Source organism: Aplidium turbinatum, chromosome 14 (assembly GCF_918807975.1).
Source record: "Aplidium turbinatum chromosome 14, kaAplTurb1.1, whole genome shotgun sequence".
NCBI classification, from domain to species: domain Eukaryota; kingdom Metazoa; phylum Chordata; class Ascidiacea; order Aplousobranchia; family Polyclinidae; genus Aplidium; species Aplidium turbinatum.
In genome coordinates this window covers 9,732,705-9,755,279 of record NC_137485.1, presented here as the reverse complement: position 1 = coordinate 9,755,279, position 22,575 = coordinate 9,732,705, and the positions used below count along the sequence as shown (strand labels likewise).

Genomic DNA, 22,575 nt, shown 5'->3' with positions numbered 1-22,575 from the left:
TTAGAATATTCCTACCAAAGCTGAAACAGATGCTATATGGGAAATATCAACAATACGATGTAAAATGAAAAGTGCTAAGAGCAATGAGACGAAAGAAATGCTATAAAGCTCTCCATATAGATACAGCACGGTGTGTCCTGGAATATCTTACATCGGTTAGGCTACCATAAGTCACTAAACCGTCGACCAGTGAAGCAAGTAGACAAAAAAGCATCACGATATCAGACAGATCAACTCAACCAAATATGCTTCTGCACAACGTCTTGCAAGACACTTACACAGAAAAAACGCTTACAACTTGAGTTTTTTACTCTGTTTTGATGAGGCTTATTGAATGAAGTGAAATTGTGTAGAAATGAATTTTCCAATAAATGTGAATATATTTTGTGAATGGTCAACGGTATACAGGGCTTTCAATCAGTTTCCGTTCAACATCAGTCCAAATTACAAAAAAAAGAACTTTTCACCTTTATAAGTAGTGATAAATTTATTATATAAAAGCAATGCTCTAAAAAAGGCAGACGAGAGAAAAGAATAAGATATCTTACTGTCATTGGTACTGTTATGTGTAGGTCAATGCAGCAATGAGAATATCTTATTGTCATTTTTGTGGATTGGACCGTATTCGCTTTTTTTAAAAGTAAAAAAGTTGTAGAAGCTTGTTAACTTTTAATTTGTAGCCCATAGTAAAACTATCAACGAACTCACAAACTATATTGATTTATCGCTTTAGCTGTTATTGAAAAAAAAATTGTAAGGATATTTTTCGGTTTTTTAAATTGTAGAATAGGCTATCATGCCTCTTTTCAGTTCAAAAGCAGTGATCTTGAGCATAATGATCACAATGATTTTCTTCGAGTTTGAAGTTTACTCTTCTGTCGTCATGAAAGATGACGTCATACGTTCAAAGAGAGCCATAAAATTAAAATCTTGCATTGGCGTATGGTCGGAATGCCGTAAAAACTCCTCTTGCCAAGCATCTTACAGAATGGTAAAGAAAAAGTGTATGGTAAGTTGTCCAAATTGAAGCTTTTCCAATTCGTTTTTAAATTTGTAAGGCAATACTCAATTTCATTATAAAAAGAAATTGAATATATCAAATTTAAAAAATATACATGTATTTACAGTAAACAATAGATACTATTAATATAAAAAAAGTTCTCAATGCCAAGCAGAGCAAATTACATCAAACATTGTTATTACTTTTTCAAACCTCTACAGCCTGTTTCACCCTAAAAAGGGGACCATCAGAAGGTCCTTGTTTAAATAGAATATTTGAATTTATTTGGTTAATTTTTATCTATTTGAATAGGAACTTTCTGACGATCCTTCTTTTAGGGTGAAACAGGCTGAAAAGGTTTTAGAAAGTAATAACTATATTTGATACATGTATTTAATGTGATTTATACACAGATGTATCTTTCTTCTGTGGTAAACGTGTTGGCCTGAAATGCATTCTGAAAAATTATATCACGCCTAAAGCATTGCATTCGATTAATATGATTCCTTTTGAAATCTCACGGTGAAAACTTATTAAATCTTTGACAGAATTAATTGCTTTTAAATTTAAGTGTTCGAAGCAAAAAGAGCGTAGTCTCTTTAGGTTTGATTTTTCTAATTTGTCGAAAAGCTTAAAGCAAATTTAAGGCTTAGAGAAAGATATTATACGCTACTTTACGTGCTGAATTTCATCTCAATTTAATCTTTAATATTTTTCAAGAAAGCTTTTTAAATCATGCTTAACTGCATGTAAAAATCAACTCTTTAATATTATTTGTTTTTGGACTTCAAAAAACTGTAACAGCAGCTTACAATGCCTAAGCCTAATTGATAGACATCTATTGATAACGCAACACACTTCAGCGCAATTAGTTACAGCAAACGTTTTATAACATATTCTAAACGTACAAAGAGACTTTTTATTGTTTCTTTAACTTACATCATTTTTTGCATACCTTAATTCAGCATAAGTTGATGCAAAATGGGAATGATAGGTCGTTCAGACCAAAGTTCCCGTAACACATTGATAGCAATTTTATCAATCTAGGTAGAAACGCTATGGATTGGATATAGGCTACAGTAAACTTCATAGCGTTGATAAAACATTATTTAATGGTAAACAAGTTTTTTTAATCAAATAGTTACTTTGACTATTTTCCTTTTGACGCAAGCGATGACATTATATTAACAATTATTTTTAGATAATGTCATTTTGACGTATTAGAAATCTGCTGTTTCACTGTTGGGTTGTCATCTGAATGTTTTCAAAGCTGTGAATTTTTGAATAAACAGTACATTTGGTACATCATGTTAGTAAATATTATTTGCATAGCATACAAATTATCATGTTGGAATCATTGCAGTGATGATTAAGATTGAATCGTTTTTCTTTATCACTACCAAGTTTTCTTGTGCTGAAACCTTTTCCCATCATTGCCTTGTGTTTCTGAAGAAAATTCATTCCCATTAGCAGTTTTTAAAGCTTTATGGAACTTATCTTTTCTACTTTTGGTAATTCAACCCCATAATAGATGCTATTTACTGCCAGAGGGTAAATTACCCCTTTTTGTACCCCCTTAAGAATCCCGTAATTGAAGAAATAGGCAAATCGAACAGCATCCTTGACAGTATCGTTTTTATCATCGCTCTGCTCCTAATGGTTAACGTTTTTTTTTATTTTTTGAAAAGGAAGGCCTTAAGTTTGATACTCACTATTATCTTCTTTCTTATGTAAAACAGAAAGCATAAACTGGAGTAATAAATAACAACATGTTCACAATTGATATCTTAAATATAATACCGTACAACAAATAAAAGATAAGTTCGGTAAAACAATTTCTGGTTGTTGAATGCAAAGCATTTAATTTTGCAGGCTGATGCTAACGTTTGCCATGCCGGTTCACATTTTTTAACTCAGTGTGCTATCGAAATCGGATTGCTACAGAATACTGCGTTTAAAGGAGGCTGTAGTTGTTCCAACATAAACTACAGTGATGTGAAGGTATGACAAGCTAGTGAATGTACTCATCTGATGTTTTTTTTCTGCACTGTAAAATTACAGTTAAATCAATTTTGTGCAGGCTAATCCAAAAATTAGCAAGGGGCCAACTGCCCAACCATTTTCACTGTAAAGTTACTGTATATAACAAAATCTTGAGTAAAATTGATTTCAACAAAAATGTTGCTTTCTACGTTCACTCTATTTTGCTTTGTTGAAAACAGATTTGTGATCTTTTACAGAAAATCATGAAATGCACAGACATCCATAATAGCATCTTCGCCAATCCTTGCTATGGTAACTCATAGCCTACTAACATATTTTGACAGATTTGAATGAATAATGTTTGATTTCGTTCGGTAAGCAGATAGTATATATCTAGTTGTATTTAACACTTTGTGGCTCTATTTTAGTCTTTTACACTATAGTCGGGTCAATATATGGTTTGACCTCAAAAAATTCCTACAAAAGGTTTTCCAACGGTTTTTTGTAGTATTTATCATCAAGAATAATATATTAAAAATCTAGGAGAATCAGAGCACCGAAAAGTTGTCATTTTCAAGATGGCCGCAAAAACAGTATAATCACAATAATTCACATAATATTAGGATTATTAGCAGTGGGCTATAAATGGGCAATTTTTTGTTTTGCTTTAGGAGCAGATTTTTGTATTCCATTTAGCCTATCTCAACATAAAATGACAAAATTTTTGGTCGGAGTTCCAAGAAAAAAGTGTACAGGGCAAAAATTCAAAATGGCCGCCATTTTCCGCAAAAAAAAATCACGTTTTTAGCCATAACTTGGTCATTTTGGGGTATTTTTACTTGGTTGTGGTGTCTTACCCTATGTTTGTGAGATCAGGCAATCTGTTTAAGCAATAATAAGTAGGCTTTAGTATTTACATGTATAGTTATAATATAGTTTGACAAAATTACCCACTTTTTTAAACTTATTTTGTGGTTTTAATTTCGATAAAAACCACGAAATAAGTAATTAATTCTCTTATTCTGGCGTCTATATTTAGGTTTTAGGTGGTAAGGAATTCATTAAAACAATTCAAAATGAAATTTACTCATTAGTTTAATGGAAAGACTTATATGAAACAAAACCAATAGTGAAACACTGGCAGCATAAGAGTCACACACCACTTATTAAGTTCTTTACATTCAGTTGCTTAATAAGTCCTGATCATCATCTTCATCCAGTAATGACTGATTGTAGGTTTTGTCACAGGCATCAAGTTGCCACTGTCCAAATGCTGAGGTACAGGGTAGATTATTCCGCCTACAGCTACACCTGGCAGTGCTACAGGCAGTTGTGCAGTTGCAGTGGATAATCTTCAAGAGGGCATCTGGGGCCGCATTCATGTCCGACTCTGTTGGCACAAACTGACTGCCTTCCAGTTTCCAACCCCACCCGCAAATTTCCATATCACTCTCCTGTCCTAGCCACACCATTATTTGGTAGTAAACCCTTAGACAGTGCAATTTTGTTGATGGCTCAGTAGGTGGTAGGCGTTCTGGTGTCACAAATGATTGGGAAGAGACTAGTTTTTTCTTAGTACTCTGTAGCGCAATGACGAGAGGGAATCCTATGACGTAGTGTTGAGTTTTTGGTGGAGTGTCTCCTATGGATTCACGAATTTCCCGAACTGCCTTGGTTGCATAGTCTGTGATAGCATTCGCAAGTTGAGGCTTATCAGGCTTCCGAAATCCGAAGCACTTTCCTTGTTTCAAACAGTGCTGGAGGGAACGGGCTCAGTTCATACTTCAAGATATCTTCGAGAGATAAAACCCCTAGTTGTGAAACAACTAGGAAACGTTGAAAAAGCAAACCTTGGTCAATCGTTCTTTCAGGTGTCACCTTCACTAATGAGATGTTTCCAAATGTCTTGGCTTTATCCTTCCGCTTAAAAGATATTGAGAAAACAAACTGTCCAATCATTTTGTCCATAATGTTTCTTCCGACTGATTCGAATTCATGTACATTAACGTCATCCTCGGCCACAACACCATTCACAATATTCCTTAGGGTTTGATCCTGAGAAAAAAGTACATAACCAGCCAGTGATGTCTTGAGCTTTTCAAGATCAGAACTGTCTCTCTGAACCCTAGCCTGTGTTGCTTCCTTGTGTTGTTCGCTTGTTGTGTAGAAGAGTTTATTGAATTCCTGCATGGCATAGTTGTACTCAGACGTGACTGGAGTCGACATTGTCCACTAGCATCGCTGTTCTTCTGTCATGCCGGTTCCACGCGTTAAACCTCCCGACGTCTTCAGTGACCTCATCAAGCTCCGTTCAATAACTAGGTCTGAGCTGAGACCAGCCCAAAACTGATTCGAGCGACGGATAACATGGTACCCTTGTTGAAACCTTTGAGATAACTCTGGGTGTCGGTTCGAGAGTTGGTCCATTTCTTGGATGTAATAGAGAGCAGGTTTCAGATAATTGAAGTGCCCTGCAGCCGCGAATACTGGTAGACAGTCAGAAACTGCACGAAGGTGCATCTGCCATTTGCCTGTCCTGTCCGCTTCGATTAGTGCTCGCGCTACCCCAACCATAGACTGATAGCACAACTACAGTTGACTGCTCTTAGATCTTCCACGCAACTCAGCTTTCTCTTTTGTGACTCTTCATCATCCTCCTGCCTTGTTTTTAGGTAATGAAATCGGAGGATTTCAGATGTTTTCTCTCTCATGGTGACAATGCCAAGAAGACCCTGACCTTCAGCTATATGAATTGATTCACCGTATTGTTTCTGTAATTGGGTTTTCAGATATTGTGATCCATAAGGAAGGCAATCATCATTTGCTAAAAACTCCTTCATTTTAGATCTGAGGTCTGATATCGTTAACTGTTCTTCATCATTCTGTTCAAGATGTGAACACATCTTTAGATATGCCTAGTCCTGTTCCTCATCCTTCGGTCGCCCAGATTTTCGACGTTTCGCCTCAATACTCTGCCGCATTACAAAGTTACGTTAAATCCATATATAAAATTAACACTACAAGAATGATGGTATAAACAGTCTGCAGCATGCAAATCGCCGCCGTAATATTCAACACGACCTTTCACGGCGAATGACCAATCGTCGGAACGTCTCTCACAACACTCTAATGTACAGTAGTTTGTGCCAACAGAGTCGGACATGAATGCGGCCCCAGATGTCCTCTTGAATATTATCCACTGCAACTGCACAACTGCCTGTAGCACTGCCAGGTGTAGCTGTAGGCGGAATAATCTACCCTGTACCTCAACATGTGGACAGTGCCAACTTGATGCCTGTGACAAAACCTACAATCAGTCATTACTGGATGAAGATGATGATCAGGACTTATTAAGCAACTGAATGTAAAGAACTTTAATAAGTGGTGTGTGACTCTTATGCTGCCAGTGTTTCACTATTGGTTTTGTTTCATATAAGTCTTTCCATTAAACTAATGAGTTAATTTCATTTTGAATTGTTTTGATGAATTCCTTACCACCTAAAACTAAAAGATAGACGCCAGAATTAGAGAATTATATAATTACTTATTTCGTGGTTTTTATCGAAATAAAAACCACGAAATAAGTTTAAAAATGTGGTAATTTTGTCAAACTATATTATACATAAAAGCTATAGCCTACTTATTATTGCATAAACAGATTACGTGATCTCACAAACATAGAGTAAGACACCACAACCAGGTAAAAATACCCCAAAATGACCAAGTTATGGCTAAAAACGTGATTTTTTGCGGAAAATGGCGGCCATTTTGAATTTTTGCCCTGCACACTTTTTTTTTGGAACTCAGACCAAAAATTTTGTCATTTTATGTTGAGATAGGCTAAATGGAATACAAAAATCTGTTCCTAAAGCAAAACAAAAAATTGCCCATTTATAGCCCACTGCTAATAATCCTAATATTATGTGAATTATTGTGATTATACTGTTTTGGCGGCCATCTTGAAAATGACAACTTTCCGGTGCTCTGATTCTCCTAGATTTTTAATATATTATTCTTGATGATAAATACTACAAAAAACCGTTGAAAAACCTTTGTAGGAATTTTTTTGAAGTTCAAACCATATATTTCATATATTGACCCGACTACTACACTTTACCTGGGAAGAAAATTTCAAGGGAGCAAAAGTAACTTTTAGGGCTGCTGGCAAATCTTTCAATATTTGAAATAGAGAGTTTATTTGAAATTATAGCTACTGAATGCAGCCAAATATTTTTGAAACGTTCTTCGACATGTAAGACAATATCATTAAAACATTTCAAAAACATTAAAATCCGATCGTTTTTAGGGGAAGCATGAAATTTTAGGGGAGCATTTGCTTCCCTAAGCTCCTCGTATAGCTACTTCCCTGTTTTGTGTAGCACCCCGTTTTACTTTTTAACCTGTTTATGAACACATGTTGTTAAACTTTTAGTCGATCAAGCCACGAAATGTGTTCAAAAAGTAAACAACTAAAAGGACTATGAGTCACAAATTTATTGAAGCGAATGAGAATGATTTAAACGCGCTGAATAATTTGTTTGCTAAAAGATAACTTTATTACGCATGCGAGAAAGCCAAGTTTAAATCTCTTGAGCTTAACTGGAACAAACTTCTGTTTTTGCTACATGTTTACTCCGTAAATTTATATTCATATAAAGTTGACTTTTAAAATTTTCCAGACCATGGGCAAGCTGTGTTTGAAGAAGAGCGGTTGTTAGGCGCTGTAACAATGAGAACATCAGTTACCGGGGAAACGGATGACGTCACTCAAAATTATGACAGCAAACACAGCGTTGGTAAGGCGCGCTTAAATACCACCATACGTGTCATACCAACAAAAAAAGATTTTCTATGAATCACGCAACTTACGAAAACAATTGCACTTCTTCACGCTTAACTCTTTGTTTTAATTTACCAAACTTTTTAACCAAAGCGTTCAAGATGGCTTCCCTCATAATTATGTAATGGTTTAATACCTCACCCGGTGGCACGTCCCTGGTATGGATCTGCCCCGGTATGGATTGGATCTGCCCCGGTCGACTTGGCTTAAACAGAATCCAAACAGAAGTCGGCCGCTTCTATTTTAACGTGTACAAGTGGAATTTGGCTCCCTCATCGGCCAGCGAATACGGCGCAGAGGAACAAACTGCTGACCATGTCTTCTTGAATGTCCCATTTACAAGGCGCTAAATGGACTGTATGATATAGCAGCACTGGACGAAGCTACAGTCATCTGGCTATCAATCACCTGCCCTGAAGTTTGAACACTTCTGTCTCATACGAAAGAAGAAGCTATTATTACATTGTTTTATCATCAGTCAACGTTTAATCATTACTATGTAATTTATGATCAACCATAGCTAGATCAACACTATAATATTATGCTAAGCGTTGCCAATCAATAATCATTAATCTATTTGCTTTAATTCAAGAGATATGCTTCATCTATCAACTTTTAACTATATTTAGACTCATCAATGGCGAAGAGTGGTGATGACGAAACGACTGCACGACCAGATGACGTGAATGCCAATGACGTTGCAACAAAAAGCAACGTAGAAGTGACGACACCAAAACCTAAACACAAATTCGACAATCATCGTCAGATTGATCAGGATTACACACTAACTGAAGATGATTTTAAAAAACTAGATGACCTGTTTGCAATGGATTATTATGAAAGATACAATGACCAGAAACAACCAAACATTAAGACATCCTATAAAGAAAAAGGACCTAACAACTTCAAAAACTCAGATTCTAATGATAAAAGGGTTTCCAACACAACAAAATACAAAGACGAAAGTCAAAGTTATGCGAACGATAGGAACAGAACACCAGGGAACCGTACTTCTATTTCAACAACTGAAAACTACTTTGATGACGACAATCGCAATGTAGAGGAACACAAATCACTTTCTACTGACGCACACGCATTCCATGATGTGACGCAAGCAGCTTATAACGTCACACACGGCGCGAAAGATTCTGATGCTAACGTTGATTTTTATGACACCGAAGGTATGGTTAATAACTAACTCGTGTAGCTAAAGTTCGCCGCAAGCCATTTTTTATCTTATTATTAATATGGCCATTTTGGCCAGTTTTAATTACCTCGTCAATCTGATTATGTTCGCACCATTTGCTAAAGCTTTGTGCTGAAATTTAACTTGCATGTTTCACAAGTGTAGTCTACAGAAGCGTAGCAAGCGCCCTCCGTACCCTCCGACCGGAGAGGGCCCCGCAAGGAATAAAGGGCTCCTAAAATCTTTGGGCTGCGCTATGTAGATACTAACGACCTGTATTAGCTTGATCCTGCTGGTTGCTAAAGCTCAAAACAAATCTATTATGTAACTCGCATGTTATGAAATTACGATAAGATTGTTTATTTCGTGTATGTTTGCTTGGACAAATAATATAAAAGTCAATTTTTACAGGGAAAATGGAAGAAACAATACTTACAACAGACCAACTGGCGCATTACCAACTTAATGCTGATACCAATGGCGATGAATTACAACAGCAATTAAGTTCATTGCGTACGTGCATAGAGTGTGTGTGTGTGTCTGCAAAATAGACTACTTACACTTGTGATAACAGTGTGATATTGTATAGTTTCAGTTTGACTGAAGAATTAAAATGTGCGTCGTTTTAAAGCCTTTTAATCATGTTTTTATCGAGCATTTAATTTCACAAAATTCAGATACAGATGACAAATGCTTCAAAAAGCAATCAGGACTGATGAAAGATCATCAAACAGACACAAACAATGCTGTAAAATTACGTTGTTTTGTGTAATACAACAGGAACATCCACTTGGGCCAATTAATTTTTTCTCAAGACGCAAATATCTTAAAGCCGCTTTCTCAGGACCAAGTTTTTTAAGAGAGCTTAGTTCGCATTAATACTTAAAGTTTTTTTGTTTTTTTTGCTTAAATCAATATTAAAAGCATTTTTTTATTCTAAAAATGTTTTCAAAAATAATTTGTATAACCGAAACACACTAATTATAAATAATTCAGTAATTACAGAAACCTACTTAAGTTTTCTTGTCACATTGATTGTCAATTGACTTCAAATCAATACATGGACGACCTCAATGGACAAGATGTCAGTAATTCAATATTGTTTCAAAGGCTTTTCTATTGCAAATCTAAAGCAGTTTGTGATGGTTTCTTAATTTTGGATACTGGAGAACAGGCTAGGTAGAATATTGCACTTCCGTAAAAAACTTTTATCTATGATTTTTAATAGAAACGTCTTTTTGCAGAGATCGCTTTCATTGTCATCGGTTCCTTATTGCTCGTTGTCGCTATTTTGGGAATAGTTCTGTTTAACAAAAAGTAAGAAATTATTGTAGAAATTTCAATATAAGTTGGTGGACTAACTGAATATGATTAGTAGTTTAATTTATTAGCAGTTTCATTGGCACCAAAAACTGATTGGTAGCCTACCCACGGATAGCCTATCTATACATTCTGGCTTTTAGTGTTTGTAGGCTACAACACGCAGACAATTTTTTCAAGCCAATTTTCGCAGAGGTTTAAAATTCACTTAGTTTTTGCTGAAATGACTTTTGCGATCCACTGGTAATCCCGCTTCACTTTTTAGTTTTCTTGCAACTCTCTTGCAATCAAAGACTTTGCGGCACAAATTCAAATCCTCCAAGACTCAAATTTGTACTGAAGACGGCAGTTCAAAAACCACGCATTGTCTTAAACGTACTCCAAATTTATTACCAACTCTAGAAATTAATGCTTTCAAATTTTAAGTGGTGCATTAGAAAAAGTTATTTCCATTTTTACAGACTAATGTACTTAAAATGCTTCATGAGCCAGGTTTTTCAAAAGTTGACTATGCAAAACAAAACAATGTGGAAAGTTTATTTTCTTTTTAATGTTTTTAGACGGAAAAGAAATCAATATTTGCCAGGAATGCTTTTTAAAAAGTCTTGCCAATCAGCAATTATTGTGAAAGTCGTTTATGAAGACAATGATATAAAATTAAAGAAGAAAACAGATCATGTCTGACACGAAGAAAAACTTTTTCTGGAAAACGATCCATGGATTTCAATTAGCTTGGAAGACAGAGTGAGGTCGTGGAACTCTTTTTTAATCGCTCTCATACGTTGCTTTCCATTGGCAATTAGTGATCTTTGTTTAAGAGGAAAGAAAAAGGGTATAAACGTTAAAAGGGCTCAAAACTACCAAAACAATTTACTGTTGGACTGCTGTTTCATGAAAAAACACTGAAATTGTCATTTTTTGCAAGGTATTGCATTAAATTTATATCATTTTACAGTAGCCTATGCAGTAGCGGATCCAGGAGGCCATTGGGACGATCGTTCCCTCCTAAAACACATAAAAATACTGCCTTTTTATTTTCGGTATAGGCTATGTGCAAGGTTGGATTATAGACCAACACATCATTGAGTTTTGTTGAAATCACCCCCCCCCCCCCCCCAAGACTACTTATGGCTCCGCCCTTGAGCCTATAGGCCTACATTAAGCTTTTACTGTAATTGTGAAGATGCGTTTAAAGTGTTGAATGAATATGGCATATAGTTGTAGATTGTATCGCTTTGTCATCATGTTATTTATTTCTGTCGCATAAGAAGTTTATAAAATCAACGTCAGCTAAACTTTTGTTTCATCGATTCAGAAAAGTTATAAAATGCTATGGTAGAAGGAAATCATCAGTGTAAAAATGAACTGTTAGAATATTTTTCTCTGAAACCGATTGCAGTAAGAATTGACGTCTCAAACCGGCATTTTTTCGGGCGACTAACCAAGAAAAGGTTCCTTTTAAATCTGTTGTCACTAAAACGTTCTATTTATTCATCATATTGGGATATATTCATTTCATACAAAAATAAACTTTTCGCTTTGTTTGATTGCAAAATAACAAAATATGCCTGGGAATTTCAATTCGATGTTAAAAAAAGTTTTTTGCCAACTTCAACCCATCTAACAATTCGATTATTGCACGAGTTTTAGTTTCAATCTCAATGTTCTACTCGAACAAGCTAAAATGCTTGAAATCATCAAATTTCTTGCTTCTAATAAGATATAGGGGAAAGGTGTGTATTTTGAACCCCTCAAAGAAAAATAAGCACAACTCAGGCAACTGCCGGTCAATGTGTATTATTTTTCAACCAGATACAGTCTAGGTACTTGCAAACCAGTGTAGAAAATATAAACCATCCACGTACAATAAAAAAAATACAGAATAATTAAGCAATAAAAAATGTTCAAAAATGGTCCAAATTACACATATGGTGTGTATTTTGGACCATTGGGGTGTGTATTTTGGACCATTGGAGTATGTAATTTGAAGCGAAGTTGCTTGAGGTCTTCACAATGAATTTTCTGGATGACGGTTCAAGAATCCCCTCAGCCAACCTTTTCCAGCCAAACTCTTTTCACTGTTGAAGCGGTATTGATATTATTGGCAGACGCAATGTCATACGCAGGGCTTTTTTATGTCTTTGGCCCTTAAACCATAAAATCTTGACTCCATTTCCAAAACATGTTTGACCAGTTGATCTTCAATATTTTCGGAGAGATCAAGTTGTCGACCAATGTTTCTTGACTCTTGTGTAGCATATTTATTGGTAGCGTATTATTGACATGTCTTAACACTGAAGCTTTGGGAATTTTGAACTGACGCGATGCTGCATAGGTGAGATGACTGGTCCAAATTACACACGGTCATGCACTGTTAAAAATTACCAACTATGACCTCCATACTTGTTTATAAGTCTTGTAATTGATCACAACATCTCCTTATAGGTTAGAGATAATACCAACATCATATCAGTCTCAAACGTCATGCCAATAACATCTGAGTGCTAAGCAACCAACTCCCCAAAATAACATCAGCATACCCAAAACCACAAATTCCAATCTCCCATCCACGTTTCTAAACCAAATGCGCTGAGTTTTTCACATCCGGGCTATTTTTATTTTTTCTTTCAAGCTGTTCAAAAATATTGACAAAACAATTTTTGTTTTTTTAGTTAGGGGACTGGTACAAATTACACACTGGTCCAAGTTACACCACTTTCCCCTACGATGTAAATTTAAAGACATGATGTCTTCATCAATACGATTTTAATTATTCTACAACCATTCTTTGGGCTAGTTTTTCAAACGTAAAAATCTTCAAATTCAAACAAACAACTTCTCAAATTAAACAAACTTGGCAGCGGTGGGATTCGAACCCACGCCATCGAAATGACTGGTGCCTAAAACCAGCGCCTTAGACCACTCGGCCACGCTACCCACGACCAATGACGAGATTGTCTCTTCCTAGGACTCCAGGTTGAACCTTGCTATACTGTTCTCGAGCGACTTCTTTAATTCATTAATAATTTTCACAACTCTTTTGTGTTTTGTTTTGAGCAAGAAGTGTAAGCCTCTTATATTTCCTCTTTTTTCTAGATTACAAAAGTACAGCCAAGAGAGCATTTTTGCAATTTTGAAGCTCTACCTGAATATGTGTTGATATATTGTGAACGTAAATTAATTTCTGGCATACTTCTGGTAATCGCAAGAAGTTATGTTATAGGCATTTGGTAGTCTATACTGGATAAGATTAAAAAGCCTCGCCTAGGCGAACCCGAAAAACTGGGAAAGACTCATTGCTGTGCTCCTTTTGACGGAAACGGTGATGAACTGTTTTGTTTGCATTGACAACGCACGGGTACAAATAAATGACATGGCAAAAGGAGCACAATAAACATAGCCAGGTCAAAGACTTCAAAGAACCAGCCTGCCACACTTCGCGACGGCGGGTTTAGGTAGCAACAGGCAAAGAAATTACTGCACTCTTAAGATTGGATAGAATTCATAACTATTCAGATATCGTGATGCATGATTGGCAAAACGTGATAATGGCATGATAAAGCCTTCAAATTTCAAAGAACATCTGAGATATTAGGCTAAAAAATGAAATTTGTCATCCGGAGAACTTAATGACGTCACTGATATTGTGAAAGGCTCCTTAAAAATAAATTCAGAAAACAAAACTGAGTAAACCAGTTAAATTAATGTTTGTCAAACGAAAATGTTGATGAAAACTAAGCAAAGTTGGCAGCGGTGGGATTCGAACCCACGCCATCGAAATGACTGGTGCCTAAAACCAGCGCCTTAGACCACTCGGCCACGCTACCCACGAATAACTACAAGATTGTCTATTCCTAGAATGAACACAGTTGATTGATCAATTATTATCAATCATTTTTCGTCATTAACGCGTCCGGGACGAAAAGGATAATACTATAACTGCAAGAGTCGATATAGACCTACCAGCAGTAGCCTACGTTAATGAACGAGAAAAGGTGGCAAAACCTTGAAAGGTTTAAAACAGGGGTACCCAACCTTTTTTACACCGTGGCCCCTTTTGAAAATTTTGAAAAATCAATGGCTCCCCTATTTTTTCAACCTTTTAAAAAATTAAGAAACGTCATTTTAATTCGTCAATTTAATTTTAAACGTCATTTCATGAAGATTTGGAAAAAATGTACTCAGAGTGTTTTTATTAAATTTTAATTTATTTTTTTTTGTTATATCGTGTTCGAGTGGACTTAGAGATGATAAAGTTAAAAAATTATTATTTTTTAAATTTTTCCATGGCCCACTAGGGGGCCATGACCCCTAGGTTGAGAACCCCAGGTTTAAAACGTGCCTGAATAGAAAATCATCTAGGCTTAGTAGGCTGTATGTCTGTAGTTAGCACGGCCACGAAACCCAACAAACAAACAGCCAAAAATAAAAAAATAAAACAGAGAAAAGAACACATGTAACAAGACTGTCTTTCGGAAATACACAAACTTTTGTGCAAACTCGGTCAAAACCGCGCTCGTCTCGGTCAATGCTGAACGCAGTTTTAGCGCCATGAAGTGAGTAAAAACGTGGCTTCGTACTACAATGACAGACAACAATTTAAATAACCGAATGTGTGCGACTATTCAGTATTCACAAACAGGTGATGGACACCATTGAATTAGAAGCTGTTGCAAATGAGTTCATTCGAGCAACCGACGCACGTAAAATGTACTTCGGGTTGGCTTGATATTTGTCTATATTCTACTGTCGGCCTGTATACACTATATGCAGTATACAAATTATCCCGTGAACACATTTTGTACTTAGCAACAGATTGTGACGTTATGAACGTGAAATTTATCTTTTGTTTCTTCTTGCTCAAGCTATTTCAATTTTCAATACATGGTTGGTTAACCCGAAACCCATGCTATGGTTAAGCCAAAGCACCAAGTAGGCTAAACGGTTCATTCGAAAGTAGGCTAGACTTGGCTTATCAGTGATACGATTGATGAATTTGAAAGCCGCATCAACAGTAGCCTACTCAGTTTTTCCTGCCGCCGATAAAAACATTTGCAACATGTATGACAATAAACGCATCCACCGCCTCTCAGTAACTTTCAGCTGGAGTTAACAAAATATGGTCAATCACTTCAATAAGGAAAGTATAGGCTACTAACGTGCTAGCCAATGAATTGAAAAATGCTTCTGTTCAACAACTTACTTGTCTGAAGCACTTTTTTGCAAAATGGTTGGAATTATAGGTCTATCCAAATATCACAACCAATTGACGAACACAATTTTCTAGTGGTTTTTCAGTAGGCTTACTCAGGGCCTCCGAGAGAAATCAGGACTGGTCGGGAAACAATAGGGTAGGTGCGGGACCCATGGGACAGATTTTTTTATTTGTTAATAGCGACTCCAAAATAAATGCTACGTCGTCCATTTTTTCATAGTTTGTGATCCACAGACTTACAAGATATGATATAAAAATTATTGAAATGTTATAATTAGTTATTGAGTTGTTCAACATTTTATCAATGTTGTTGGTTGTCTCATAGGTCCCATACCTATGGGACCGATGGGACAGTGTTATGGGACCGATGGGACATATCTAAAATTGCACAAAAGAAGTACAAAAAATGATTTTATGAACTGAAATTGGTTATTTACATTAAAAGTGAAAAATCAACATGAAAAGTCAAGTTCCTTTGTCAATGTTCGTAAGCAATTGCAATATCCATGTATAGATTGTCTATACAGACAAAACAACCTCTGAGAAACGTAGAATGCCGCTTAGGCGTGTTGTTATATCAACTGGTTGTGGCAAGGATTATTTTTTCTATATCTTTTTGAGAAATTGAGGCAACATCCTCATTGTTTGGAAAGACAAATTAAAATGCCTATTTAAAATGCCCTTGTCCCATCGGTCCCGCAATCAGCAATTTTGAGAAATATTTTTCTGCTGTCCATGCTGTTGACATCTGAATCTCCATTAGTATCACAAACCTTGCTTCTTATATCACTGATTTAAAACAACTTTATTGTCAATCATTGTTATTTCTGATATTTTCCACAGATTTTTTTTAATCCTATAGCTACAATTTATTTGAGGGTCTTAAAATTAATCTTTTGCCGCCATTGTTTACACAGTTGAGCTAGATCCTACTCCTTTCACGTGCGCAACCTGAGATAGGCTACATATTTCGTGTCCAAAATCAATATTGCCAAAAACTATTCACTAGAGGGCAAGATATCGCGCTGTCCCTTCGGTCCCCGTGTCCCATCGGTCCCCGTGTCCCATCGGTCCCGCACTTCCTCTACCTAAAATGGGCCCCAAAAATTGTTTTTCAGCAAAAATAAAAGCAACGAAATCGTATCATGCGTTGCGTCATATGTTTTACGTTGAACTTGGTGTACTTTCCTCAGCGTGAAATTGAATTCCTTTTAAGTTTAGATTTTAACAACGTATCAATATGAAAATCAACAAAAATCACGCGAATGCACTTGCAGCAAAATTGCTGAGGCTACTGTTCACTAATTTGTCTAGAAAAGATTGTAGAGTCGTATGGTTTGCACATCTCAAATGCGATAACTTTGGCAAATTCAACCAGTCTTTAAAAATGTCGTCACATATCTACATCTACACATAGGCTATTGCTCCATATCCAACACTGATTTTGGTGACTATGGGCGATCCTTGACCAGGTGATCAACGTCCTGAATGATGGATTCGCATAGATTCGCAGCGTGGGCATCCAGGACTGCTGAAAGTATGCTACCCTGTCTATGTAGTGTTTGGGCAGTGCGGGCGTGTTTGGTGATGATCCTGTTATCCACTTTTGTCTGTTTGTTGAGTGGAATTTTGAAAGAGCCGTTGTTGGGTCGATGATGACATTACCTCTTGACAAGTCTGCGTACCAGTAGCCAGGGCCGGATTAACCATTAGGCTAATAAGGCTATAGCCTTAGGCCCTGGAAAAATTCGGCCCTCAATTTTTGAAAGGCTGATAGTGATACAGATCCAGTAACAGTACAGTACAGTTTTTGCTTAAAAACGAATGACCGAGTTGAGTCAATACATATGAAGAGCTCATTTCCAAAACCACGCGGGCGCCACTTTTATCGAAATTGAGTTTAGAGAAGGGCTTTTCAACCTAGGGATCGCAGGTCGCGAGCCATTTTTCGGAGGTTCGCAAGGCGCTTGAAATTTCAGTGTAGGCTATTGTTTTCAGTTCTTTTTTGCCAGAAAAGATTATAAAAACTGCGTTTTTTTCGCAATCGACCATTCCTCCATTTGAGGTTATTATATCGTTTAAGCTTTCAGACGTTGCAAAAGGCTTTAACTACCGTACAGGAAAGCATTCGATATTTTTCACCAAGTTCTTGTAGGCTACGTTGCTTTGTGCAGACTAAAGTTAACCAGTAACAACGTTATGATAAAAAAGCAAAATTATGTAGAATCCTATGCAAAATATACATTTCTCAGTAATGTTTTCAATGGCATTGAAAAAATTAGCGTCGGCTATTTCGTTTGAAAGTTCTTTCAGCAACAGGTGCACGCATAGACGGTGCACGCAAGTGGAAAATATGCAGCACCAGCCATCTCACTGAAATTACAAATCCATAAAAGATTGCTATAAATTCAACCGGTGAAAGTGCGAAAACGTAGATTATTCTCATTATTTTTTCTCCTATTATCTAGCTAATCTTGATAGAAAATGGAAATAACAATCGGAGGAAATGTAATAAGCGTAAAAGCCGTGATATCATCGCAAAAAAACGTTTTTCGTTTCGCAAGTTTACGTTAGAACAGCAAAACTAAACATAACTAAATGTCGGCAAATTTAGTTAAATTTTGCATTGAATATGCTTTTGTTGAATACTTTTATGGGGGGACGCGAGACCACATTGATTGCTCTGAGGGAGGCGCGGTGGAAAAAAGGTTGAAAACCCCTGGTTTAGAGTGTCATTAGGTAAAGTATTACCATATGTAGGCCTACCTCCTGTCCGTTTCTTTCTTTCCAATAGGCATAGGTGGGCAAAGTTACTTTCAAAAGTAACTGAGTTACAGTTACAGTTACTTGGCCAAAATAGTAACTGAGTTATCGTTACAGTTACCGATTTTTAAAAGTAACTAGTTACCGTTACTAGTTACAGTTACTAGTTAGGGGAGATAGGGGACCTATGGACCCAGGGGACCTATGGAACCATTGCAATATTTCGCCATCTAGTGTCTGTTTTGTTGCGCTATTTATGTTGTGGAACCGAGATGTCTCTCTTTCTTGTCAGCACGTGTTAATTTGGCTAGCAGCAGCGAAAGTTACCTCTTCATCGTTAAAACGTTTTTTTAGGGCATGAAAGTAAAAAAAGACAGGTCATTATATTTTGAAGTTTAGCAATCACAACAAGAATTTTCAGAAAGCTTTTGTAGTTATATCGAAAGCTTATTTGAGCTGTTTACAGGTACTAACAAGGTTATAGCTGCTAGTCTGATCGTTAGTGCTAATCTGAGTGTACAATTGAAAATGGCTGCCTGGGGACCTATGGTCCACCATGGGGTGGGGACCTATGGGGCAGTGGTCCATAGGTCTCTGACTAAGGCGATTTTGCTTGTTGTTTATTTGTTGACTTTGTTTGTTCAGATATATCAATAAATTGTTGTGTGTGCCCTTATAAATACTTCTCAACAATGCCAACTTTTAAAAAAAGTAAGAACATGAGAAGATTGTTTACTGACGAGCAACTAAAATTAGCTGTGAAAGATGTTATCGATAAACGTCAAACTCTTAGAGGTGCTGTAGCTGTTTATGGTGTGCCCAAAACGACTCTCTCAAGATACATTCGACAAGCAAGAGAGCATGGTACAGAAGAAATTTCCAAGCAAAGCATGGTAACTAAACAGGTAAATATCACCAAAGCATATTAACGAAACTAGCTAACATTATTGCGGATCTATCATAATTTTAGCATAAAGTAAAAGCAAAATTATGACACAGTTGTAATGCTAAAAGACTTTAATAACCTGAGCTTTCTCCTATATACCATTTTAGCATAAAGAGTTAAAGACCTACTGAATTTTTAAAACCGATATTTATTTTTAGATTTTCACTGAAGAGGAAGAACAGACGTTATTGAAATACATCACGCAATCTTCAAAGATGTTCTACGGCCTTTCTAAAATCAAAACCAGGCAATTAGCTTTCAAATTTGCAGTGAGGAAACAGTTAGCGATTCCTAAAAGTTGGGAGGTTCACCAGGCTGCCGGTGAAGACTGGCTTCGTGGATTCAGAAAAAGAGCTGGAAACATAAGTCTTCGACATCCTGAATCAACAAGCTTAGCTCGTACTATGGGGTTCAACAGAATTGCTGTAAATGCGTTCTTTGAAAACTTAAAAGAAGTATTGTTCCGTGGTCTTAGCTCTGTTCCTCCTCAAAATATTTTTAATTTAGATGAAACTGGCGTGTCCACTGTTGTGAGCTCTGGTAAAGTTCTTGCAGAGAAAGGCATGAAGCAAGTCAGCCGAATTTCGTCTGCTGAACGTGGCGTTAATGTGACCATGTGCTGTTGCATTAGCGCTACAGGACATGCTCTTCCTCCTGTCTACATATTTCCCAGGGTTCATTTTCAAGATCGTATGTTGAAAGGTGCTCCTCCGGGAAGCCTTGGATTGGCATGTAACTCCGGATGGATGAATAGCGAATTATTTCCACAAGTTTTAGCTCATTTTATTGAACATATGAACATCTCGAAAAGCAAACCTGCTGGAGTGCTTTTAATGGATAACCATGTTAGCCATATTTCTCTAGAAGCTATTGACATTGCCAAAGAAAACGGGTTGTCGTTGCTTACTTTCCCACCGCATTGTAGCCACAAGCTGCAGCCTCTGGATGTTTGTGTGTACGGCCCTTTTAAAAAATATTATGGCTCTTTTATCGACTCGTGGTTGAGCCAGCACAGTGGACGCCCAGTTACTATTTACGAGACAGCCGAACTGTCTGGGCAAGCTTTTGCCAGAGCTTTCTCAATTCAAAACATTGTTTCTTCTTTTAGAGCTACGGGAATATATCCTTTCAATCCAGACATTTTCCCAGATGATGTTTTTTTGCCTTCAGTTGTCACTGACATTCCACTTGAAGAAGGAACTCCTGCTAATAATTTATCCGATGGCATTTGGGCAACCGATGTTGAAATTGATGATGAAACTCTCCTAACGTCTATTCTGCCTTATCCGAGAGTGTCATCCACAGCAAAGCGAAGTACCAGAACGAAATCAAAAACAGCCATCATCACTGACACTCCAGAGAAAGAAAGGATTTCATCACTGCGAAAGAAAAAAGTACCAGTGTCTTCCAATCGAGCCAAAGTGTCAGTGCTTACTAAACGAGCACAACAGCTCTCTTCCAGTAGCGACAGTGATCTGGCCATGTCTCTCCATTCCAACACTGAATATGATGAGGAATCATCAAGCGCTGAAGACAGCGATTACCAGGAAAGACAAACTGCAGAAGATTGTGGCCAAGAGTCGCTTGCAGATCTTGTAAAAGTTGGCGATCACATCATCGTGAAGGTATTCACAAACGGAAAACGACACCAAAATTTTATAGCGGTTATTACAGATGGACCAGATGATGATGGTGATTTTGATGTCAAATATATGAAGCGCTCTCAGAAGATTACGGGTGGTTTTTTGTTTCCAGAGGAAGATGACCTGGCATCAGTAAAAGGTGCTGACATCGTCCGTATTCTGTCTGCGCCAATACCTTGTGCTGCTACAAAACGTCTGTCTGGAATTTTTAAGTTTGAAGGAAATCTTGCACATTATGGATTGTAAATCTGTAACTGACAAATACTCTTCACTTTTGATTTTATTTTGTGCATTTATTGTCCAGTAATTACAACCTATTGTCGCAAAATCTCTGTACGCTCTAATAAACAGAAGAAACCGTGATATTAAAAGTAAAAATCAAGTTAATTGTGCAGCACCTTTAACAATATTTTTCTAAAAATACGTGTTCCATAGGTCCCCGACCATGTCCCATAGGTCCCCATCCGTGGGGACCTATGGAACACTTGAGTCACGTTTTAAATATATAAAAAAATATAACAAATAGTTATTGAAATCTTCTTATTTTTCGCAGTTATGTAGAGCGTGGACTGCAGTATTAGAAAAACACCACTTTGGCCAACGTGTGCTAACATGTATCGCTAAATTTCAAAAAATCTGAATTTGGTTCCATAGGTCCCCTACCTCCCCTACTTTCAGTTACTCACAAATCTGAACATAAAACTCTGCACCTGGCCAGCTCTGCATGCAAGTCCAGTTTAACCGCAATGTTTGATATATAGTGTTATAGCAATCCATGCTAACATAACAGCACAAGCACAAGTATGATACAAAACCAACAAGGTTTTATTTAAAAAAAAATACTCAGTGGCTTATATGTTTATTTCCTTTGAGAAATACGAGCATTTCAAAGTGCTCGTCACTCAGGCCTGCCCTTTTGGGCTTTAAAATGTCTTTGCCCAATCGTCGTCGCCCTGTGAGCCTCTGGGGCCGAGAGTCTATTTACAGAGATTCGAGATTCTTTTACCGCCTTTACCATTGCCGAGATTCTTTTACCGCCCCAGATTCACGATGTTCCCGGACTACACTGGAAGGCTACTAGAGCAGCCAGTCTTTGGTTTCATCATTCATGACACGCAGACCTTCCACTCCGTTAGGTGGCTTGAAGATGTTACAGTCATTGATGATGTCCGCCACGATAGTTCAATTGGTTAGCGCGTCACTTCTGGAACGAAGAAGCTTCAAGATCAAGCGGCACTGGTTCAAATCTCAGGGCATGCGCTTGAGCAACGCACGTTAAGGACTGCTCTCCATTTAGCGGCATCTAATAGATGGAATAATTTCCCGGCAACGAGACTTCAACAATCGGAAAATTCACTCTGTCAATATCGGTGACCGGGCCTGCGTCAGTGATTTAAAGCCTTTAGTCTACAAGAATGCGAAACTTCCAGGATTAAGTTCTGCAAGAAGCTTTCCCAGTCCGAGGATAAAGATTTAATCAATCAATGATGTGGTCTGCGGTCTGTTCCTCGGCACCACATTCACAGGAGGAGGAAGAGGCCATTTCCCATTGGTGCAAGGTTGAGCGGAAAAGCCCGACGCCCGCACGGAGACGGTTGAGGCGCACCCATGCCTGTCTTGGTAGTGTCAGGTCGATGGAGCGTGTGTCGGCGACGGGGATGAACGAATAAAGTCTGGTG

General features: G+C 37.3%; 1 protein-coding gene and 2 non-coding genes across 3 annotated transcripts; 1 reads left to right on the top strand and 2 right to left on the bottom strand.

The window, feature by feature from the left end:
• Positions 1-740: 740 nt before the first annotated feature.
• Positions 741-11,797, top strand: LOC145783492 (uncharacterized). The gene is made up of 8 exons (XM_082595379.1): positions 741-1,009; positions 2,873-3,001; positions 3,241-3,295; positions 7,663-7,779; positions 8,453-9,004; positions 9,421-9,522; positions 10,254-10,326; positions 10,890-11,797. Exons 1-8 carry the CDS (start codon positions 797-799, stop codon positions 11,011-11,013), a joined length of 1,365 nt encoding a protein of 454 aa, XP_082451505.1. The 5' UTR covers positions 741-796; the 3' UTR covers positions 11,014-11,797.
• Positions 11,798-13,184: 1,387 nt separating this feature from the next.
• Positions 13,185-13,266, bottom strand: Trnal-uag (transfer RNA leucine (anticodon UAG)). Its single transcript has one exon. It is a non-coding gene; the product is annotated as a tRNA-Leu (tRNA).
• An 808-nt stretch (positions 13,267-14,074) lies between these two features.
• Trnal-uag (transfer RNA leucine (anticodon UAG)) lies at positions 14,075-14,156 on the bottom strand. Its single transcript has one exon. It is a non-coding gene; the product is annotated as a tRNA-Leu (tRNA).
• Positions 14,157-22,575: the final 8,419 nt, after the last annotated feature.